We start from the raw sequence: 17,228 nt of genomic DNA on the forward strand, positions 1-17,228 counted from the left end.
CGATTTTCTAAATTATTCTTACACTTATTTCCACAAATAACAAATCTTTTCACAAATCAACTACCTTGCACAAAATGTTTTCAGAATATTCTAATTTTAAAATATTTATCTAGACAAATTAATATCTAATTTCTAATAAATAAATTAAAAATAAAATTACGAATTTTACATTCTTCCCTCCTTAAAAGAATTTGGTCCCCAAATTCACATAACATAAATAAATTAAATAAGTCACTAAAGAAAAGAAATCATACCTTAATTGCGATAGTTGTCATTTCCTGTCAGCTGAAACACACGTCCTTTGCCCATCTTGTTATCTGCTTCCTTCCTTGGTGGCGGTGGCGGATTGTGCGGACAATTCGAAATCTTATGTCCTACTTCTCCGCAATGAAAACAAGCACCTGTATTCCAACGACAGACTTTGTCCGGATGATTCTTGCCGCACCTGGTACACGTCTCTCGATCACCTTGACCCCCGATGTTATCGTACACGTGTGGCTTCTTGAGTGGTCCCCCTTGAAAAGATTGCCCACTAGTTTGAGTGAACCGCCTCTTATTCCAACTGCCAGACGCCTTTTCAGATTCTGCCAAGCCCCTTTCGATCACTAACGCCTTGTTGAGGACAGCCTCGTACGTCTGAAGTTCAAACGACGCCACTGAATTCCTGATGTCACTTCGAAGTCCCTCCTCTAATCTTCGTGCTCGACTGCTCTCATCTGCTACTAGGGTCGACGCGTACTTCGCAAGCTTTGCAAATTCTGCTTCGTATTCAATGACGGTTCTTCCACCTTGTTGAAGTCGAATGAAGTCCCTCTCTTTCTGCAGACGAACTGTTCTCGGAAAGTACTTGTCCTCTAAAGCCTTCTTGAACTTTGCCCAAGTTTACGGTTCATGATTTTCTTCAAGATTTGTCGTCTCATTCTTCCTCTTTTCCATAAGCCACCAGTCGTAAGCGCTTCCTTGCAATTGGTACACAGCTAAGGTCACCTTCTGTTCCTCATTGCTCCCCAGAAGTCCGAAAGCTTTTTCCATCTCTTGGATCCACATCTCAACGATAGCCGGGTCTGTAGCTCCATCAAAAGTTGGCGGGTTCAAACGCTTGAATTGAGAGACGATGTTGGGCTTCGGTTGCTGATTCACAAGTACAGCTAGAGTTTCAGCCAGCTGGTCAAAGACGTTTCCTCCTTCATCATTATTGCCCTGATTTTCATTGTTGTTCTGATTTTCTCCATCCATCTTTACTAGAACACACAAAACAAATTCTAAACTTATAGTCAATAATCAAAAAAAACACAAAAGTCAAACATATCAAATAATCACACAAATAAATGCCCTAAATCCAAAATAATTTTCTAAGACCTATACGATAGTCTAAAGGATCGCATCCTAGGGAATGTACTAGTCCCATACCTAATACACTCCGAAGGACAGCCTGCTCTTGATACCAACTGTAACAACCCGCACTTCCGGACTATTAAATTCTAAATCGAAAACTAAAAATAAAATATATTATTACTCGATAATTCTAATAGATCACGAAATTCAAAGCAGCGGTCAAACTCAATAATCAAAATCATAAAAATAGAGACGCAGCTCCACAAATCCGATAATAATTTTCTAACAGATAATTAAATTTATTCTCTAAAAACAAAATCTTTATTCTAATTCAAATAGCACAAAACGAAGCAGCACAGATCTCCACATAGTTCTCATTCCTTAATCTTAATATGCTCCAAATTCCGAACCTGAAATGTTAAAAGGGGTGAGCTACACAGCTCAGCAAGTACAAATTGACTAACTTTTAAACAGAAAAACAATGGGTGTTTTGATAAAACGATTTTTCTTAAAACAATAATAATTTTGTAAAACATTTTCTAAAATAAATCCAACCCAAAGTTTTATATTTTAAAATTCAGAATTTAAAACAGAACAGAGCAGAATTTATAACAGTACAGATTTTATAACAGATCTGAGCAGAATAAAACAGAACGAAACGATAATTCTTATAAATACCATAGTCTTGATCTACGGCCACACTTTGCCAGTAGCCGGCATCTAATTCTTATTCTTATTCTTTATACCACACTTTGCCAGTGGTCGGCATCTAAAGTTCAATAATTACGCGCCCTTAATAGGTATCTAAAGTTGCACACTTGTGCGCCTACTAAGGGTATCTAAGGCTAGTTCCGGAACTATAGCGTAAATTACGAACGGTTCGAAAACGTAGAGACTGGGTTCTAAAATTCACAAATACTTATATCTTATAATTTCGAAATCAAAGTTTTTATATCTTATATGAAATTAAAAACAGAACTGAAATATCTTTTCGGAAATTTAAAAGTAAGTCAAAAGGTACTTACCTCAAAGCCTGACCAGATCTGAATTTACTCTTTTTGACCCTCTAAACGATATTTTCTTGAAAAACACGAAACACGAAAGCTGAAGATAACGAAAAGACCTTTCTGAAAAGTCCAGAATCACTGAATTCTGACTTACGATGAATTTTCTACGAATTTTACAAGACAGCTGATTTTTGCTGAGAAAGTCCTACGAATTTTAATGATAAAAACAAGGAATACGAATATGGTGTATTTATAACGATACAAAACCCTATATCTCAACTAGGAAATAATAATATTTCCTCCTAAAGATTTACAACCTCTCCAAGTAAATTCCATAAATAAAATATTTGACACACACAATTACCTAAATTAAAAAAATTTCGATTTTCTAAATTATTCTTACACTTATTTCCACAAATAACAAATCTTTTCACAAATCAACTACCTTGCACAAAATGTTTTCAGAATATTCTAATTTTAAAATATTTATCTAGACAAATTAATATCTAATTTCTAATAAATAAATTAAAAATAAAATTACGAATTTTACACTAGCAAAGTACTCGCATCTAAAACCAATCTGCGTAACTGTGAACTGTGAATGGTGATATTATGTTGAATCTATGCACTGTAGTACTATACAACTCGAAGGACAGCACATTCAAGTATCTCTGTGAGGCAGTTCAAAAGAGTTCCATGAAGAACCTGATATGTATACTTATGTTGAGAGTATAGTTTCGACTTGTCTTTAAAGTGAGCTTGCAGGAAACGGTAATAATCGGAATAAGCTATAATTTTGATATGTCTTTTTTGTCAGTTTGATTATCCTCGTTTATAACCATCGGGTTTTTTTAATCAAGTGATCAGTACCGTTAGATTCAAAAATTAAAAGAATATACACTATTCAAGCTCCCAAATTTGAAACTCACCAACAACAAATATTTTTATTATTATTTATACACTATTAAAACTCCCGAATTCGAATCCCACCAACAACAAATATTTATATTATTATTTATACACTACCCAAAATTCAGTTTCGAATTTCAACAACAACAAATATTATATTGTTATTTATAAATATACTAATAAGATAATGATCTAAAAAGAAATTTATTACAATTTCAAATAATACTATAAAATATTAATGAAAACCCGTGCATCTTACTGATCGTAAAACTAGTATATACTAATTTCTTTATCATAGTAGGTTGTGAGTTCAAAATTAACAAGCAAATTAGTGAAGGTAAGAGTTTAAAACTATGATCAACCTGTATACTTATGTTTAACACCAACACTGATTAAAACTTTAATGATCATAAGAAAAGGTTGCCAAGAACAGTTAAATCAAAAACAAAGGTTAATGCTCAAGGCCACTGCAGTGCACAGAGAGAGATAAATTCTTACTCCTTCAGCATAATAAACAGATAGATGTCCTGCGCTCATAGTTCATAACTTGACACCAACATGAACATGAGAGAATCAGCAAGGGGTAAAATAAAATTTTACCGTTTTTTATCATTAATTTTTTTGAAAATATATGAAAGTGCCCCCCGAAAGTTAAAAAATATAAGGATATATTCACAAAATATGATCGGTGTCCCCCGAAAAATAATTCCTGGATCCGCCCGCCATTGCAACTTCATTTGCATCCCCCAGTCCAAGTGCTCTGCTTGCCTTGCATATAGGCCTTATCAAGAAATTAGTGAAAATGTAAAATGCATTTTTTATGTATAAATTATAATAAAGAAGAAACTTGGAACAAAATAATGAAAAAAACACATAATTTATGTGACACAAATACTATTTTTAGCTTATAAGTTATACTCGACAAAGAAATAAAATAGAAGCCAACAAAGTGTTGGTACAGTGGTTGAGTTCTTGTATACGTTTACGGGAGTTCACGAGTTTGACTTTCTTCGTGTATTTGTGTAATCAATTAGCAAGAAAAAATAGAGACAACAAAATAAAAAGACAAAGATGGGAAAGTAATACAAAAATAAAATAAAAAATATTTACACTAAAATGTAAATTAAAAAAAAGTTGTGGAAACAATTTTGTCTAAATGCATTGTTTCTTGTTAAGTTCTGGAACAATGCTATATTCCAAGTCTTTTGTCGTTTTACATGTTCTGCCCCCACAAATGATGTACACTTTGGAACTGTTTAGCAGCCAAGAGTTCAATAATTAAGCAAGTAGCAATTATTTACAAAGCAACCAATCACAAACTTGCAATAGAGAAAGATAAGTACAGCAATAAGTGAACACCTTTCCCATTGATACAAGTTTTCAGAGCTTACGTGTAGAAATAAAATAAATCAACTAAATTAACAACAATGATTAATTGTTGATTAATCGATCAACAATGTTTATCTGTTCGTGAGGGTTGGCTTAATTGATTAAACAGGGGATAATTATCCTCTTGATCACATATTCGAATCATAATCCTACCTGCACCAGAGCATGTCGTTTAAGTAAACTGGGGAGTGCGAACCCGAAGGATAGCGGCTCCGAATTCTTACGATAAAAGAAAAACAATAATGCTTGATCCTGATTATCTACCTTCAATTCTGTATCATGTTTTTCATTTTGTGATTAGACTTGTAAAATGCTATCCATTTGTCTGTAATCCATAATATACTAAGCAAGACTGCACAAACAATCACACACATCCAAGAAATCCAAGCCCACCTGGGAACTGCACCATCTGCAGCACCACTGGTGTAAAAAACACCCATTCTGTACACAAACAATGGTCCAAGAACCCCTCTAACAACTGTATAAAACCCGTAAAACAGCGGAGACAAGAACTGATGCAGTCTTCTGGCAGCAGGGAAGTCGGATTTTCGGTATCCAGCAAGGCTCCAGGTGTTCTGACAAGCGCTAGTGATCTCAGCGAGAATGAGGAGAACGAGAATCGGAACTGAGCCATGACAAACCACGAATCTACATGTCGCGAAAACGTAGAGAGTGGCTAAGTGATGAGCAATGAAGAGAATGTCAGTTGGTAAGAAGACCATGTAGTGTAGAAGATCTATGACAAAGTATGCAATGCTGAAGTCAAGTACCATGTTCTGGAACATGGTATTCGGAGAAGTGAAAACAGAGAGCTGGGACTGGGACTGGGACTCTGAGTCCTGTAATATCGCGAAAACGGATAAAACAACAGCTGGGGTTCCGTGAGCTAGAGAGGTGAAAGAACTTGAGGCATCAGCTCTGTGTTTGGAGTCCCATGAACTGAATAGTTTGAAGTAACTGAAGAGATAGATGATGAGGAACATGAATATGAATGTAGCAAGGGGTGAGCTATAGAGAGTCAACGTATCTGATCCTATATAAGTGCTCATCAAGGCATTCAAGATTTTCTCCATCTTTATGTAAAGAGCTAAAACTGAAATTGCTATCCACTCCAGAGAGGGTAAGTAGTAATTTATAGCATGATACCTTTGGAATCTTAACTACTAGGAATATCCTAGATGGATAATACCAAGTGAAAATATTAGGTAGCTAATTTTTTTAAAAAAAATAAATTTATACTGGCAAAAAAGAAGCTATTTGTATTGCAATAGCTTTTTTATATATAATGAACAGTTTAAATAAATATGAAATTGTTTAATCTGAGGCGTGCACGTTTTGATTCTAGATATGCTTACAGGATATTCTTATCCGTACCAGTACCGCAACCTTAAAGATGCGTGTACTCGCGTAGATATTCGCATCCTCCTGAAATAATTAGAAGATAACAAATGAAAATACAGATGTGCATGTGCAAGTAGTATGTGCAAGCAGTATATCGAGCCTCGATATAGGCTTTTACAACCCTCGTTTAATACACAATAACATGTCGCAAAATTAAAGCTATATGAAGCCAAATATGCTACATTAGCTTCCACCTAGTAATCTACTCATATCTGCCAGCTAGATAACAAGCAGCTATAACTTATACCGGTATAGTTTGGCATTTAAGTAGGTACACCTCGCAGCAGGGATCTTACATCACCATTCCTCCATCGATAGTAAGAACCTGCAAGGCAGCACAACAATTGATACGCTCACTCACAGCTTATAGAAGGGTACAGAAAGAAAATAAAATAAAGTTGCCTTGTATCGAATTTTGCAGTGACAGAAAGGATGGGGGAAGCTTTAACATATGAACAAAGATCAAGTTCTGGAACTAATTTAGCCAAATAAATTGCTCAATCGAATGAAATATAGTCGTGTTACATACCTGCCCAGTCATGTAGGCAGCAGCAGGATTAAGAGCTAAGAATTCAACCAATCCGGCCACTTCTTCTGGTTGTCCATACCTTCCTGGATTTTGTATCAAGGGAAAGTGGTTAGCAATGATTCTATATGTTCTCCATGAAGCTATCCGTTGTTAAAAAGACAAGTTAGGGGTCACACATAAAGGAGCAGTCACGAAGCAATTTAAAATCAAAATGATGTGCCTACGTGTAGTGCATACATCTGACTAATATAACAAGTTGAAACATTCATATTCCTTGATATACCAGTCTACCACAATAAAAAAATTCAACATAAGCCAGGCATATTCAAAATGGACATATTGTTACATGTAGGTGAACCGTGAACAAGCAGATTTTAACGCATCGATGATAAAGGGTAAACTGAGCTAGGGAATTGGTTCATATTTCATCATTGGGAGAAGAATAAATACTATATTTTCCAGTAAGCTCAATGACTAAAAACTGGAGTGAAACGATGCAAGATAACCATGCCTTAACTCTGACAAACAAATAAAATGCTCAAAAAAAGCACATATTTTGTTAATATCTCACCCAAGGGGATGGTTCCCAAAATCTTTTTCTCAATGTCTTCCCCAAGCTTGGCAGTCATGTCTGATGCAATGAATCCCGGAGCCACCGCATTCACCTAAGTATGAAAGGCGGTTTTAAATTTATTTCCCATGACTATCATCAATCAACAATTGCATCTCACTGTTTCTTCGCTATATGGTAATACTTGTGGACACTCACATTAATGTTTCTGCTTGAATATTCCTTTGCCACGGCCTTGGTGAAACCAATTACCCCTGCTTTTGCAGCACTGTAATTTGCTTGCCCGGCATTGCCAACAAGACCAACAACTGATGCTATATTTATTATCCTCCCCTGAGATAAAAGCCATCACGGAATTAAAGTCCATGGCAGAAAGATAATGCTCAATTGTAAAAGCTATATAGCGAAATTCAAAACCAACAGTTTGATTGTTTCACATTTGAGAATCGAGAAGACTACGCCAGCCTTATGACCTTATCTACATCACATGTTCAGCAAAAAGCAGAAAACTTAAAGACTGTCGAGTAAAAAGTGTATACCTTCTTTTTCTTCATCATAATTTTGGCTGCTGCCTGCAAAAAAAAATATCTCAGATACACACAAGGAACGAATTTATTCCTGGTAAAATTTGAAATATTTTTAACGAACCTGTGTGCAGATGAACACACCCGTCAGGTTCAGATCAATCACCTCCTGCCACTGGGCTGTCTTCATTCTCATCAACAATCCATCCCTGGTAATACCTGAAATATTTTACTACACATAAACATCAAATAAATTTCGGCAATATGTCACGGGAGACGAGCAAGCAATATCTGACCTGCATTGTTTATTAACACATCAACAGTTCCCCATGCCTCAACTGCCTGCATATATAAAATTAGAACATCAACAGAGCATCATTCAAACTAAACAATCAACAGATAGAAATATCCTTACCGTTTTTATCATCGACTCAACATCTGCTTCTTTTGAGACATCTCCCCCGAAAGTAAGAGCTTGGCCACCAGAAGCTTCAATCTACAACATAACAGCATCATCAATTCTGTAGATCAATATTATACAAACAACGACATGAACTGATTTATCAGCACTTGGTATTAGTAATACCGCATTACTATGTGTCATCAAAAACACTTAATACAAAAAACTGGATAGATTTATCTCAAATTCGATGGATCGAAATATTTCACAAGATGCAAGTCTATAGTCATTAGCGATAGACGGTGTCCAATCAGTGAAATATAATTTGGAGAAAGAGTCAAGAGGCATGATACACTAGTTTTTCCCAAAGACAACGTAGAAACCGCTACTCAATTTTACCAATAAACCGCAGTAACCAACACATTCTGATCATATAAACAAATATTCCCTTGACTTTTGATCTCTGGAATGTTATAAAATATATATTGCATCTTTTGGTGGAGAACTTTTACTTAAGATACATATCTGAAAGATAATAAGAGATGCACAATTTTAGTATTCACCTCTTTACAAACTTCTTCTGCCTCCTTTGATGACCTAGCATAATTAACCAGAACCTGCGCCAAGACTTAATGATCAAATTTCACAGTATGCGAAGTAAAACTAGTTTTTTAAGCCGACCTCGGTATCTTTTAAAGATTACATCACGTACCTTTTTCATAAAAGCTTTAAAGATAAACACAGTGGCCTTTAAAATAAAAAAAAAAAGTATTTTTATTAGAAATGATGACAAACTATAAAAGACAAGTACCGGTGTACACCGTAGAGCTAATAGTACTATTTGATTACCACATAACCATAACAATAAAAGTTTGACACTGTTTACTATGATCAACTCAACAGCACCGAATAAGATAGGAGTGTGTCCATCAATGTAAACCTTTCAAAAATAATACTGTTTGACTACTCCATAACCATAAAAATAAAAGTTTGACACTGGTTACTCTGATCAACTCGACAGCACCGAATAAGAAAGGAATATGCACATCAATGTAAGCATGTCACATGCAGTATCGGCTAGATGCTAGAATTTCTGACCTTGCAACCAGCTTTTCCCAAAGCCAAAGCAATTGCCTTCCCAATACCTCTAGAAGCTCCTGTCACAACAACAACAGGAGCTTCCACGGTTTTTGTACCTTCAACGCTTGCTTGCTCAATTGTAGCAACCTGGGATCTTACACCTACATGAGTTGAATTTGACATTACTCGGCATTCTAAAAGTGTTATAAGCTTGGTTCAGGTTAAGTATATTAAACAGGAAGGACAAACAAATTGCAGAAAGAAAGCAAATTACTGGAACAATTCTTTTATCCTATCAGATTTTGACAGTTCAAAGCATTTTCCATTTTTAAACTCATAAAATAGGCTTTTACTAGCATATTACTTTTCATATCACCTAGTTTTATAAAATTAGCAGACTCAAATTCTATGTTCCTAAAAATTGGGCTAACCTAACACTGTTAAGATCAACCTTCCCCAAACACACAGTAGTACCTAGCAGTTACTTGAAGCAAGGTGCCACAAAAACCTATGCCCGACCCAAACACCTACATGCATTGCAGCCATATATTTCAGCACTCTAAATGTATTTACAAGGTTGACTCTGGGGTTTTAACGAACCGAGTCAAGCCTAGCCAAGCTTTGCCTGCTCTCGTAAGATTAACTGAACTCGAGCTTCCAAACCGAGCATAAGGTCATGGTAAATCTAGGCTCTTTTAAAGATTCGTGAAACACAAACTAGACTTCCAGCCTGACACTAATTTACATATGATCTAATAAACGAAATATTTATTTTTAGTCCATATCTGTTAAAAGTCCTGTGGTATGCATCTTGTACATTATTTCTCATAAAGTTATGTATTTATAGAGTTAATAAAAGAGAAGTTACTCAAAATCCTATTAAGAAGTTTGTCGCCAAACAATTAATGACCAGGTTTTCACTGTTCAAGCTCTGGTAGTTTAAGTCTTCAACTTCTAAACAAGCTTCAAAGTAGGTCATTTCTGTAAACAAGCTTTTATCGAATCCGACAGCTCCGTCTCATTTTGAGCCCTAGTTGGTCCGTGACTCTAAAACATAACCACATTTAACAAAGCATTTACAATGAAATATGGCAATAGCATCAATGCTTTCAGTATAACACTTCTTCTGCACCAACGGAATTTTACACGATACTTAATAAAATTCCATATATTTAGTCATTCAAATTTATATTTCTTTTTATAATCATGTACATTATTCATAATAAGTTTCTCAAAGAGTCTGTTGTCAAGCTTACTCCTGAGCTGATAGTCGAGCTATTCATATTGACCATTCCATCACTCGAACTCCTCTTGTTTAATTATCGAGCTCCTAAGCAAGCTTCGAGATAGCTCATTTATTTTACGAGCCAATCACTAGCAATAGGTTATCAACTCATACTAGGTAAATTAAACAAGCCTATGAACATTACCACCGCTTCTTACGATTAACATTACGAACTACGATAACTCTAACTGTAAAAAAACTAGTAAACTCACTCCGGTGATTATTTCAGAACAAACAAGCAAACAGTAAAACAATAAAATGCAAACACATTTACAACCTACAAGCAATAAAAAAATCAGGTATATCGAGTTATACCTGACGAGGCAAAAGAGCTATTAAATCGACATTCCAAACCAAAGCTATGCTGCTTCTGCAACTGAACAGATTTTCCAAAACGATACAGTTTCGGTTCGCCGGAAACACGAGAAGCAATTCCGGTGGATTTGAAAGCAGCGACGGCCGATCCGGCAATTGACGCCGCCATTTGGATTTTCCGGCCGGCGAGAATCGAATTTAACGGGAGAGAGATACGAGAAATTGTAAACGTCGCCACAGATGTGTGTTTATAATAGAGATTGTAGAGTTAGTTTTGTTGTATGTATAGTGTGTGTATAATTGGTTAGGAAAATGAGAAGAGTGTGATACAGACGTAGAGCCGGCCAAACGAACGGGCCGATCGTGTCGGGCCGATTTTTGGACGGGCCGGTTAGTTGACATCTGAAACCGTGAACGGCACGCGAGGATATACGGTTCGGGCCGAGCCGGGCCGATTACAGAGTTGGAGGACTCGTGAACGGCACGTGAATAAAGCGAATAACACGGTTCTGGCGAATAGGCGGTTTGTGCGGTTAACAAACGAATAATTTGATAAAACTATTCCCTTGCGTATGTTTCTTCTTAACGTGTTGATGAGAAGAACTATGACAGTTTTATCACCTGAATATTATATCTATACAGTCAATTTCTTGAAACGCGTCAATTCTTCATCACCGCCTTCATCAAATTCAACTCCAAAAACTATACCCTCAACTCTCTCTCTCTGCCTCTTTCTCTCTCTCCCTCCCTGCCTCTCTCTCAGTCTCTCTCTTCCTCTCTCTCTCTCTCAACAACAAATAACAAGTTTTGAAATGGGTACATCTTGGAGTAGCAATAACAACCCCAACAGAAGAAGAAACCAAAACAATCAATACCCACCATCACAACTAATCTCATCATCAACTACTTACACTACATACCCACCTGATCCTTATGCCAATCCCCCACAGCCTTACCCACCTTACAGAGGCGCCCATGGAACCGTTCTTGGTATGACTTCCAATATAAGAAATAATTTGTTCTTGGCGCGTGAACTTTAATCGCGATTTACGAATTATTCGCGGGCCGGTTAACCGCGAATAACCCCAGAGCTGGCCAAACGAGCGGTTTGGCTCGGCCCGTTCGCAATTCGGCTCGTCAAAATTCGCCTAATTCGGCGCGTCAACGAACGGTTAATTATTCGGCACTAATCGTCAAGTTTAACGAACCGAATACGAACACTATTTTATAAAACCGGAACCGGCCCGGAATCGGACCGGCCCGAACCGGCTAATTCGTTGACGAACAGACAGAAAATTGAGGGGTTATTCGCGGTTAACCGGCCCGCGAATAATTCGTAAATCGCGATTAAAGTTCACGCGCCAAGAACAAATTATTTCTTATATTGGAAGTCATACCAAGAACGGTTCCATGGGCGCCTCTGTAAGGTGGGTAAGGCTGTGGGGGATTGCCATAAGGATCAGGTGGGTATGTAGTGTAAGTAGTTGATGATGAGATTAGTTGTGATGGTGGGTATTGATTGTTTTGGTTTCTTCTTCTGTTGGGGTTGTTATTGCTACTCCAAGATGTACCCATTTCAAAACTTGTTGTTTGTTGTTGAGAGAGAGAGATAGAGGAAGAGAGAGACTGAGAGAGAGGCAGGGAGGGAGAGAGAGAAAGAGGCAGAGAGAGAGAGAGTTGGGGGTATAGTTTTTGGAGTTGAATTTGATGAAGGCGGTGATCAAGAATTGACGCGTTTCAAGAAATTGACTGTATAGATATAATATTCAGGTGATAAAACTGTCATAGTTCTTCTCATCAACACGTTAAGAAGAAACATACGCAAGGGAATAGTTTTATCAAATTATTCGTTTGTTAACCGCACAAACCGCCTATTCGCCAGAACCGTGTTATTCGCTTTATTCACGTGCCGTTCACGAGTCCTCCAACTCTGTAATCGGCCCGGCTCGGCCCGAACCGTATATCCTCGCGTGCCGTTCACGGTTTCAGATGTCAACTAACCGGCCCGTCCAAAAATCGGCCCGGCACGCTCGGCCCGTTCGTTTGGACGGCTCTAGATACAGTGTCGATATGAACAATGTAAGTATATATCAATTTCAGTTACATTTCACTGGTTAACATTTGGGCCCAATACTAAAATCAGATCTGGATTACAAGCAAGGAGTTGTGAACTTTTAAGCCCAATACTAAATCCTGATTGATTTTGTTTACAAACTCTAATTTGTAGATAGATGGGAAAAAATAATTTTATACAAACTCTAATTTGTAGATTTGGTTCAATTTTTTTTACTAATGATCCCAACTTCATATAAATTTGTCCCGATGGTAAGCGGAGAAATTTTTTATGACAAATTCAAATAAAATCGATAAAATTTGATAAACAATTGTAATTAGCTTTCAAAAATTTTGTGACCATACCAAAAAGTTTCATGATCATGAGCTGGTCATGGACCCTATGGAACCAGATCCATTCGAGCCAGACGTGGCAAAAGCAAAAGACAATGGCTTCACACCAGTAGCATAATCGCCGTTTAGGCACTCAAGCAGCACAGCGCAGCACCCGCTTAGTGTTATACATTATGGGATTTCAGGCGCATATGGGCTCAACACAGATTCCCGTGGGCAGACCTCCTGAGATTCCGTAACGAGTAGATACTTCTGCATGAGTAACGGGTCACACTTTGGCCAAGTATCCTACAAATAGACTCTCGAGAGTCAGAAATATTAAAGGAATGGCCATAGGAATGGGTGCATCATGCCATCGTTAGATGTCTCGCCCGGATGAATTAGTTGGTACTAGAAATGTTATAAAAAGTAAACGAAAAGAGTAATAAGAAGTGAAAAGGACAGAGACACTTCCCAACCAGAAAGCATAAAGTTTATTTTCTTCAAGGATATTTTTAGTCCTTTGCTCTAACCAGCTGAACTACCTTACCACTTGACTAAAGTCTGTTTTCTTCATCGAATAGCGCTCTACCTTGTCGGTAAGGGAAAAACCCTAAACTAAAAAGAAAAGAATTGATAGGCTTTTTCGCTTGTTCGTCAAGCTTTCGAGCAGCTCTTTGCCGCCTAATCCCTCAACCATGCTCAATAACCGAGAGTCATCTAGGGACTGGACTCCACCAAGAGGTTCTCTCTCTCACGTTGGCATATGATCGTTTTGTATTTTCAGGTGACTGAGATTAAAAGGAGAGAGTGGTGCTGATCTCTTTGAACTCTTGACGTTCAACTCTTTTTATGTGTCTACATACCTTATATTTATAGATAATCAACATTCGTCTGAGGAACAACATGCTTGAACTAGGCTTCTTGTTTAACAAGTCTAAAATCTCGTACAGAGATGATGACTTGATCAGCCCATTTAGAAAAGTCCATTTGACGAAACCTATATTAAATGGCCCCTAGACCTAATAATCTTTTAAGAACTTTACATATTTGCTATTGGCCTTGTCTATTAGAGTCAAACTAAATGTTACATATATTTTCTTGGTTGATACATGTAGGGATATACTCCTAATTCATAGGTGCACATTTAATCCCGACATAGATAACTCGCCAAATTACAGGAAAAGTTGTTATCATGTTTTCAATACTCTCATGGTGATAACAAAAGCTGTAATTCATAGGTGCACATTTGCTCTCATGATGTGAAGTATACTCCACCAGTTATCACGTTGGCAAATGTAAAGCAAAAGGAAGGTGAAATCTTGTCTTCATATTTCAAAAGGTTCAATGCAGAGTCAACCTTTGTGAGAGGTGCAACAGGTGAGAAGTTGAAAGTTTTCTTATAGATGGGTTGCGCGTGTGAACAGATTTCTGGAAATACTTACAAGGGAAAGATCCGACATCAAGACCTAAAAGTGACTCAGAGTTTGGTATCCATTTAGGGTTGCCGTGTAATGTAACAACTAGTAACAGATAAATTATTCATTTAGGTAATTATGTTTTAATTTTAAACAATTTTCTAATTTTAATTAATTTTTTTACTTATTCCACAAATAGATATTTTTTTAATTTAAAGTAAAAAACAAGTGTAAACACGGATCTTAGACTCTTGGAGCTTAGTGAAACAAACTCTTTAATCTAAACAGTTTTTATTGTTTGGCAAATAGATGAAAAAAACAATAAAAAGTAGATTTAATTATTTTTACTTTAATTTGCTCACATAACATCCTAAAAATATATCTTAATTTGATTCCAAGTGTTATGCCCGGAATTCAATATAAGTGTTTTACGGGTCGAAAACGGGGTCAAATGAATGAAATAAGGACATTTGTGCCCAAAATTAAGGAAGGATATGGCAAGCCCTTTCCCTCGTAAATGGAAGGGTGTGCCTTCTACGTATTGTGGATCACGAATGCGTTGGAAACTCAGGGCGGACCCTAAGAATGATATGAATAGGGGAGACCTTGAACTCAAGGACACACCCAATATGTCATGAATACAGAATGCACACCCTCAAGATTGTATGAGAAAAGGGATTTTGACTGATTTTTTGGGGTGTCACCAACACATAGAAGTGTTAGGGCGCGCCCTCATTGAAGAAAATGACTCGGGAGAAAACTTCAACATATTGTTTGGACGAATTCTTTGAATGCTTCAAAAAGGAAGGAGATTATTATTACTAACATATTTGTTGCAGGTACTCTATCAAAAAACTCCTTTATGTAATGCAACCACAAAAATGTGGTGTCCGTGGTCAGAGACATCCAGGGATATACCTGGACGGAAGGCCTCATCCTGTAGTCAATGAGTGTCCTCGTTAGGGATGTGGGGTGAACACTGGTGTGTGCTTTGGGGGCTCTGTCTCTGTAGTCAACGGGTGTTCTCGTTGGGAGACTTCATAGTATCTTACACTTTACACCCAAAAACTTGGGATCGCTTGTCCTGTAATCTGGTAGAGCTAGGGGTGTTATTCGAACCGAGCCGGCTCGAACTCGACTCGATAAATTGAGCTCGACTCGACTCAAACTCGTTATCGAGCTCGAGCTCGAACACATTTTCTGGCTCGATAAAAAACTCGAGTCGAGCCGAGTTTTTTTGAAAACTCGGCTCGACTCGAGATCGACTCGATAAACTCGAACTCGACTCGGCTCGAACTCGAGCTCGATTACTTTTTTTATAAATATTTATGTGTTTGCTAATATATGTGTCATTCAATTTTCTAATAAAATTAGTTTTACACACTAATTTACTGGTTTTTCATAATATATCGGCATTATTACGTTTTATTATATTTGGTAACAATTTTAAATTGAATTATTTTGTTAAAATATATTTAATTATTGTTTATAGTTAAATGTTAAAAAATATGAGCTTAATTTATTTATTTTTGAAAAATTCAACTATAATTAGTTTAAATATACGATAAGTGCTATCCAAATTTTAAAATAATAGCTTAATAACTTTATTTTCGTCAACAAAATTAATTTTAGGGGTTTCTTCAAAAATACTTAAGTTACAATTTTTTTTGCAAAAATGCGGTGCAACCTAAAAAGCAACTTTGTTCGTATTTTTGTAAAAAAAATTGGAAAACTCGAATATATTTGATAAATTTTCTTAATTTTATAAGCTATTTTTGTTTTGAAATAAAAGTATATTATTAAAAATTTAATTAGTAAATAATTATATAATCAAAAAATCTGAATTATGAGTTTCTATACTATAAGTTACCATCACATTATACTATTAAATTAACTATTTATTCCAACTCTTTAAAATGTGTAATAAATTTCTGACGACTAAATCATATAAATAATTGAACTTTAGTTTCATCACGTAATAATACAACTTCTCAGTTGATTATTTTATTCTTAACTATCAAATCACATTAATTCTTTTAGGTTAATTATGTACAAGATATAATACTTACAAAATTATATTAATATGTAATAATTAATAACTAGAACGAGAGACTTTTACATATTTAATTTAAAAATGCTACTAATATTATAAATAATATTGAAAAGATATATTTATATTAAGTAAAATTATTAGACTAATATATTTTAAATATTATTAGAATTATTAGCATGTATTTAATATCTCAATATTATTTCAGCTTATTTTTCAACCAGTCAATCCATGAATCACTCGATTAACATCCGAGAACTTTTACATATATTACAAAATTACACATCTCTTGTTCCAACATGATCATAATATTCGAGAATTTTTGCATGTATTACACATAAGTATTAGATTTATTTTGATTGAGGAGAGACATAATAAATTTTAGAAGTATTTTCGAGAAAATATAACTTATTAATGTGTATAAAATTATTAATCAGATCAAATGTATTAAAATTTGAATATATTATTTAAAATATGGTGATTATTCATTTATATTTACATTGTTCGTATAAGACTTTTAAAATAACTGATCGTTAATGCATTCATCAAGGATATTCATTAAGCTCATTTCCCCAAGTCGGGACTACAAAAAGTTATTCGTTATATGAGCTAATTCATTTATCGAGGTGT

At 35.9% G+C, this 17,228-nt stretch overlaps 2 protein-coding genes across 3 annotated transcripts; both read right to left on the reverse strand.

Moving 5' to 3' along the window:
• Positions 1-4,811: 4,811 nt before the first annotated feature.
• On the reverse strand, positions 4,812-5,763 carry LOC141681027 (TLC domain-containing protein At5g14285). The gene has a single exon (XM_074487091.1). It carries the CDS (start codon positions 5,711-5,713, stop codon positions 4,907-4,909), a length of 807 nt encoding a protein of 268 aa, XP_074343192.1. The 5' UTR covers positions 5,714-5,763; the 3' UTR covers positions 4,812-4,906.
• A 303-nt stretch (positions 5,764-6,066) lies between these two features.
• Positions 6,067-11,062, reverse strand: LOC141681025 (3-oxoacyl-[acyl-carrier-protein] reductase 4-like). 2 transcript variants are annotated; one of them, XM_074487088.1, is made up of 12 exons: positions 10,746-11,062; positions 9,164-9,306; positions 8,778-8,813; positions 8,629-8,682; positions 8,081-8,161; positions 7,962-8,007; positions 7,790-7,884; positions 7,681-7,713; positions 7,340-7,474; positions 7,142-7,235; positions 6,571-6,653; positions 6,067-6,366 (listed from the first exon to the last, which is right to left on the reverse strand). In XM_074487088.1, exons 1-12 carry the CDS (start codon positions 10,912-10,914, stop codon positions 6,334-6,336), a joined length of 1,002 nt encoding a protein of 333 aa, XP_074343189.1. In that variant the 5' UTR covers positions 10,915-11,062; the 3' UTR covers positions 6,067-6,333. The 2 variants fall into 2 exon arrangements, with proteins under 2 accessions (XP_074343189.1, XP_074343190.1); XM_074487089.1 differs by lacking the exon at positions 8,778-8,813 and having other exon boundaries at positions 10,746-11,060.
• Positions 11,063-17,228: the final 6,166 nt, after the last annotated feature.

The sequence above is a fragment of the Apium graveolens genome, chromosome 8 (genome assembly GCF_009905375.1).
Source record: "Apium graveolens cultivar Ventura chromosome 8, ASM990537v1, whole genome shotgun sequence".
NCBI lineage: Eukaryota > Viridiplantae > Streptophyta > Magnoliopsida > Apiales > Apiaceae > Apium > Apium graveolens.

Excerpts from the sequence above, each read along its gene's own strand:
- LOC141681027 (XM_074487091.1), bottom strand. The coding sequence starts at position 5,713 with ATGGAGAAAATCTTGAATGCCTTGATGAGCACTTATATAGGATCAGAT.
- LOC141681025 (XM_074487088.1), bottom strand. The coding sequence starts at position 10,914 with ATGGCGGCGTCAATTGCCGGATCGGCCGTCGCTGCTTTCAAATCCACC. Across the intron at positions 9,307-10,745 it reads TAGCTCTTTTGCCTCGTCAG|GTGTAAGATCCCAGGTTGCT; the intron begins GTATAACTCGAT and ends CAACTCATGTAG. Across the intron at positions 7,714-7,789 it reads GTGTGTTCATCTGCACACAG|GCAGCAGCCAAAATTATGAT; the intron begins GTTCGTTAAAAA and ends TTTTTTTTGCAG.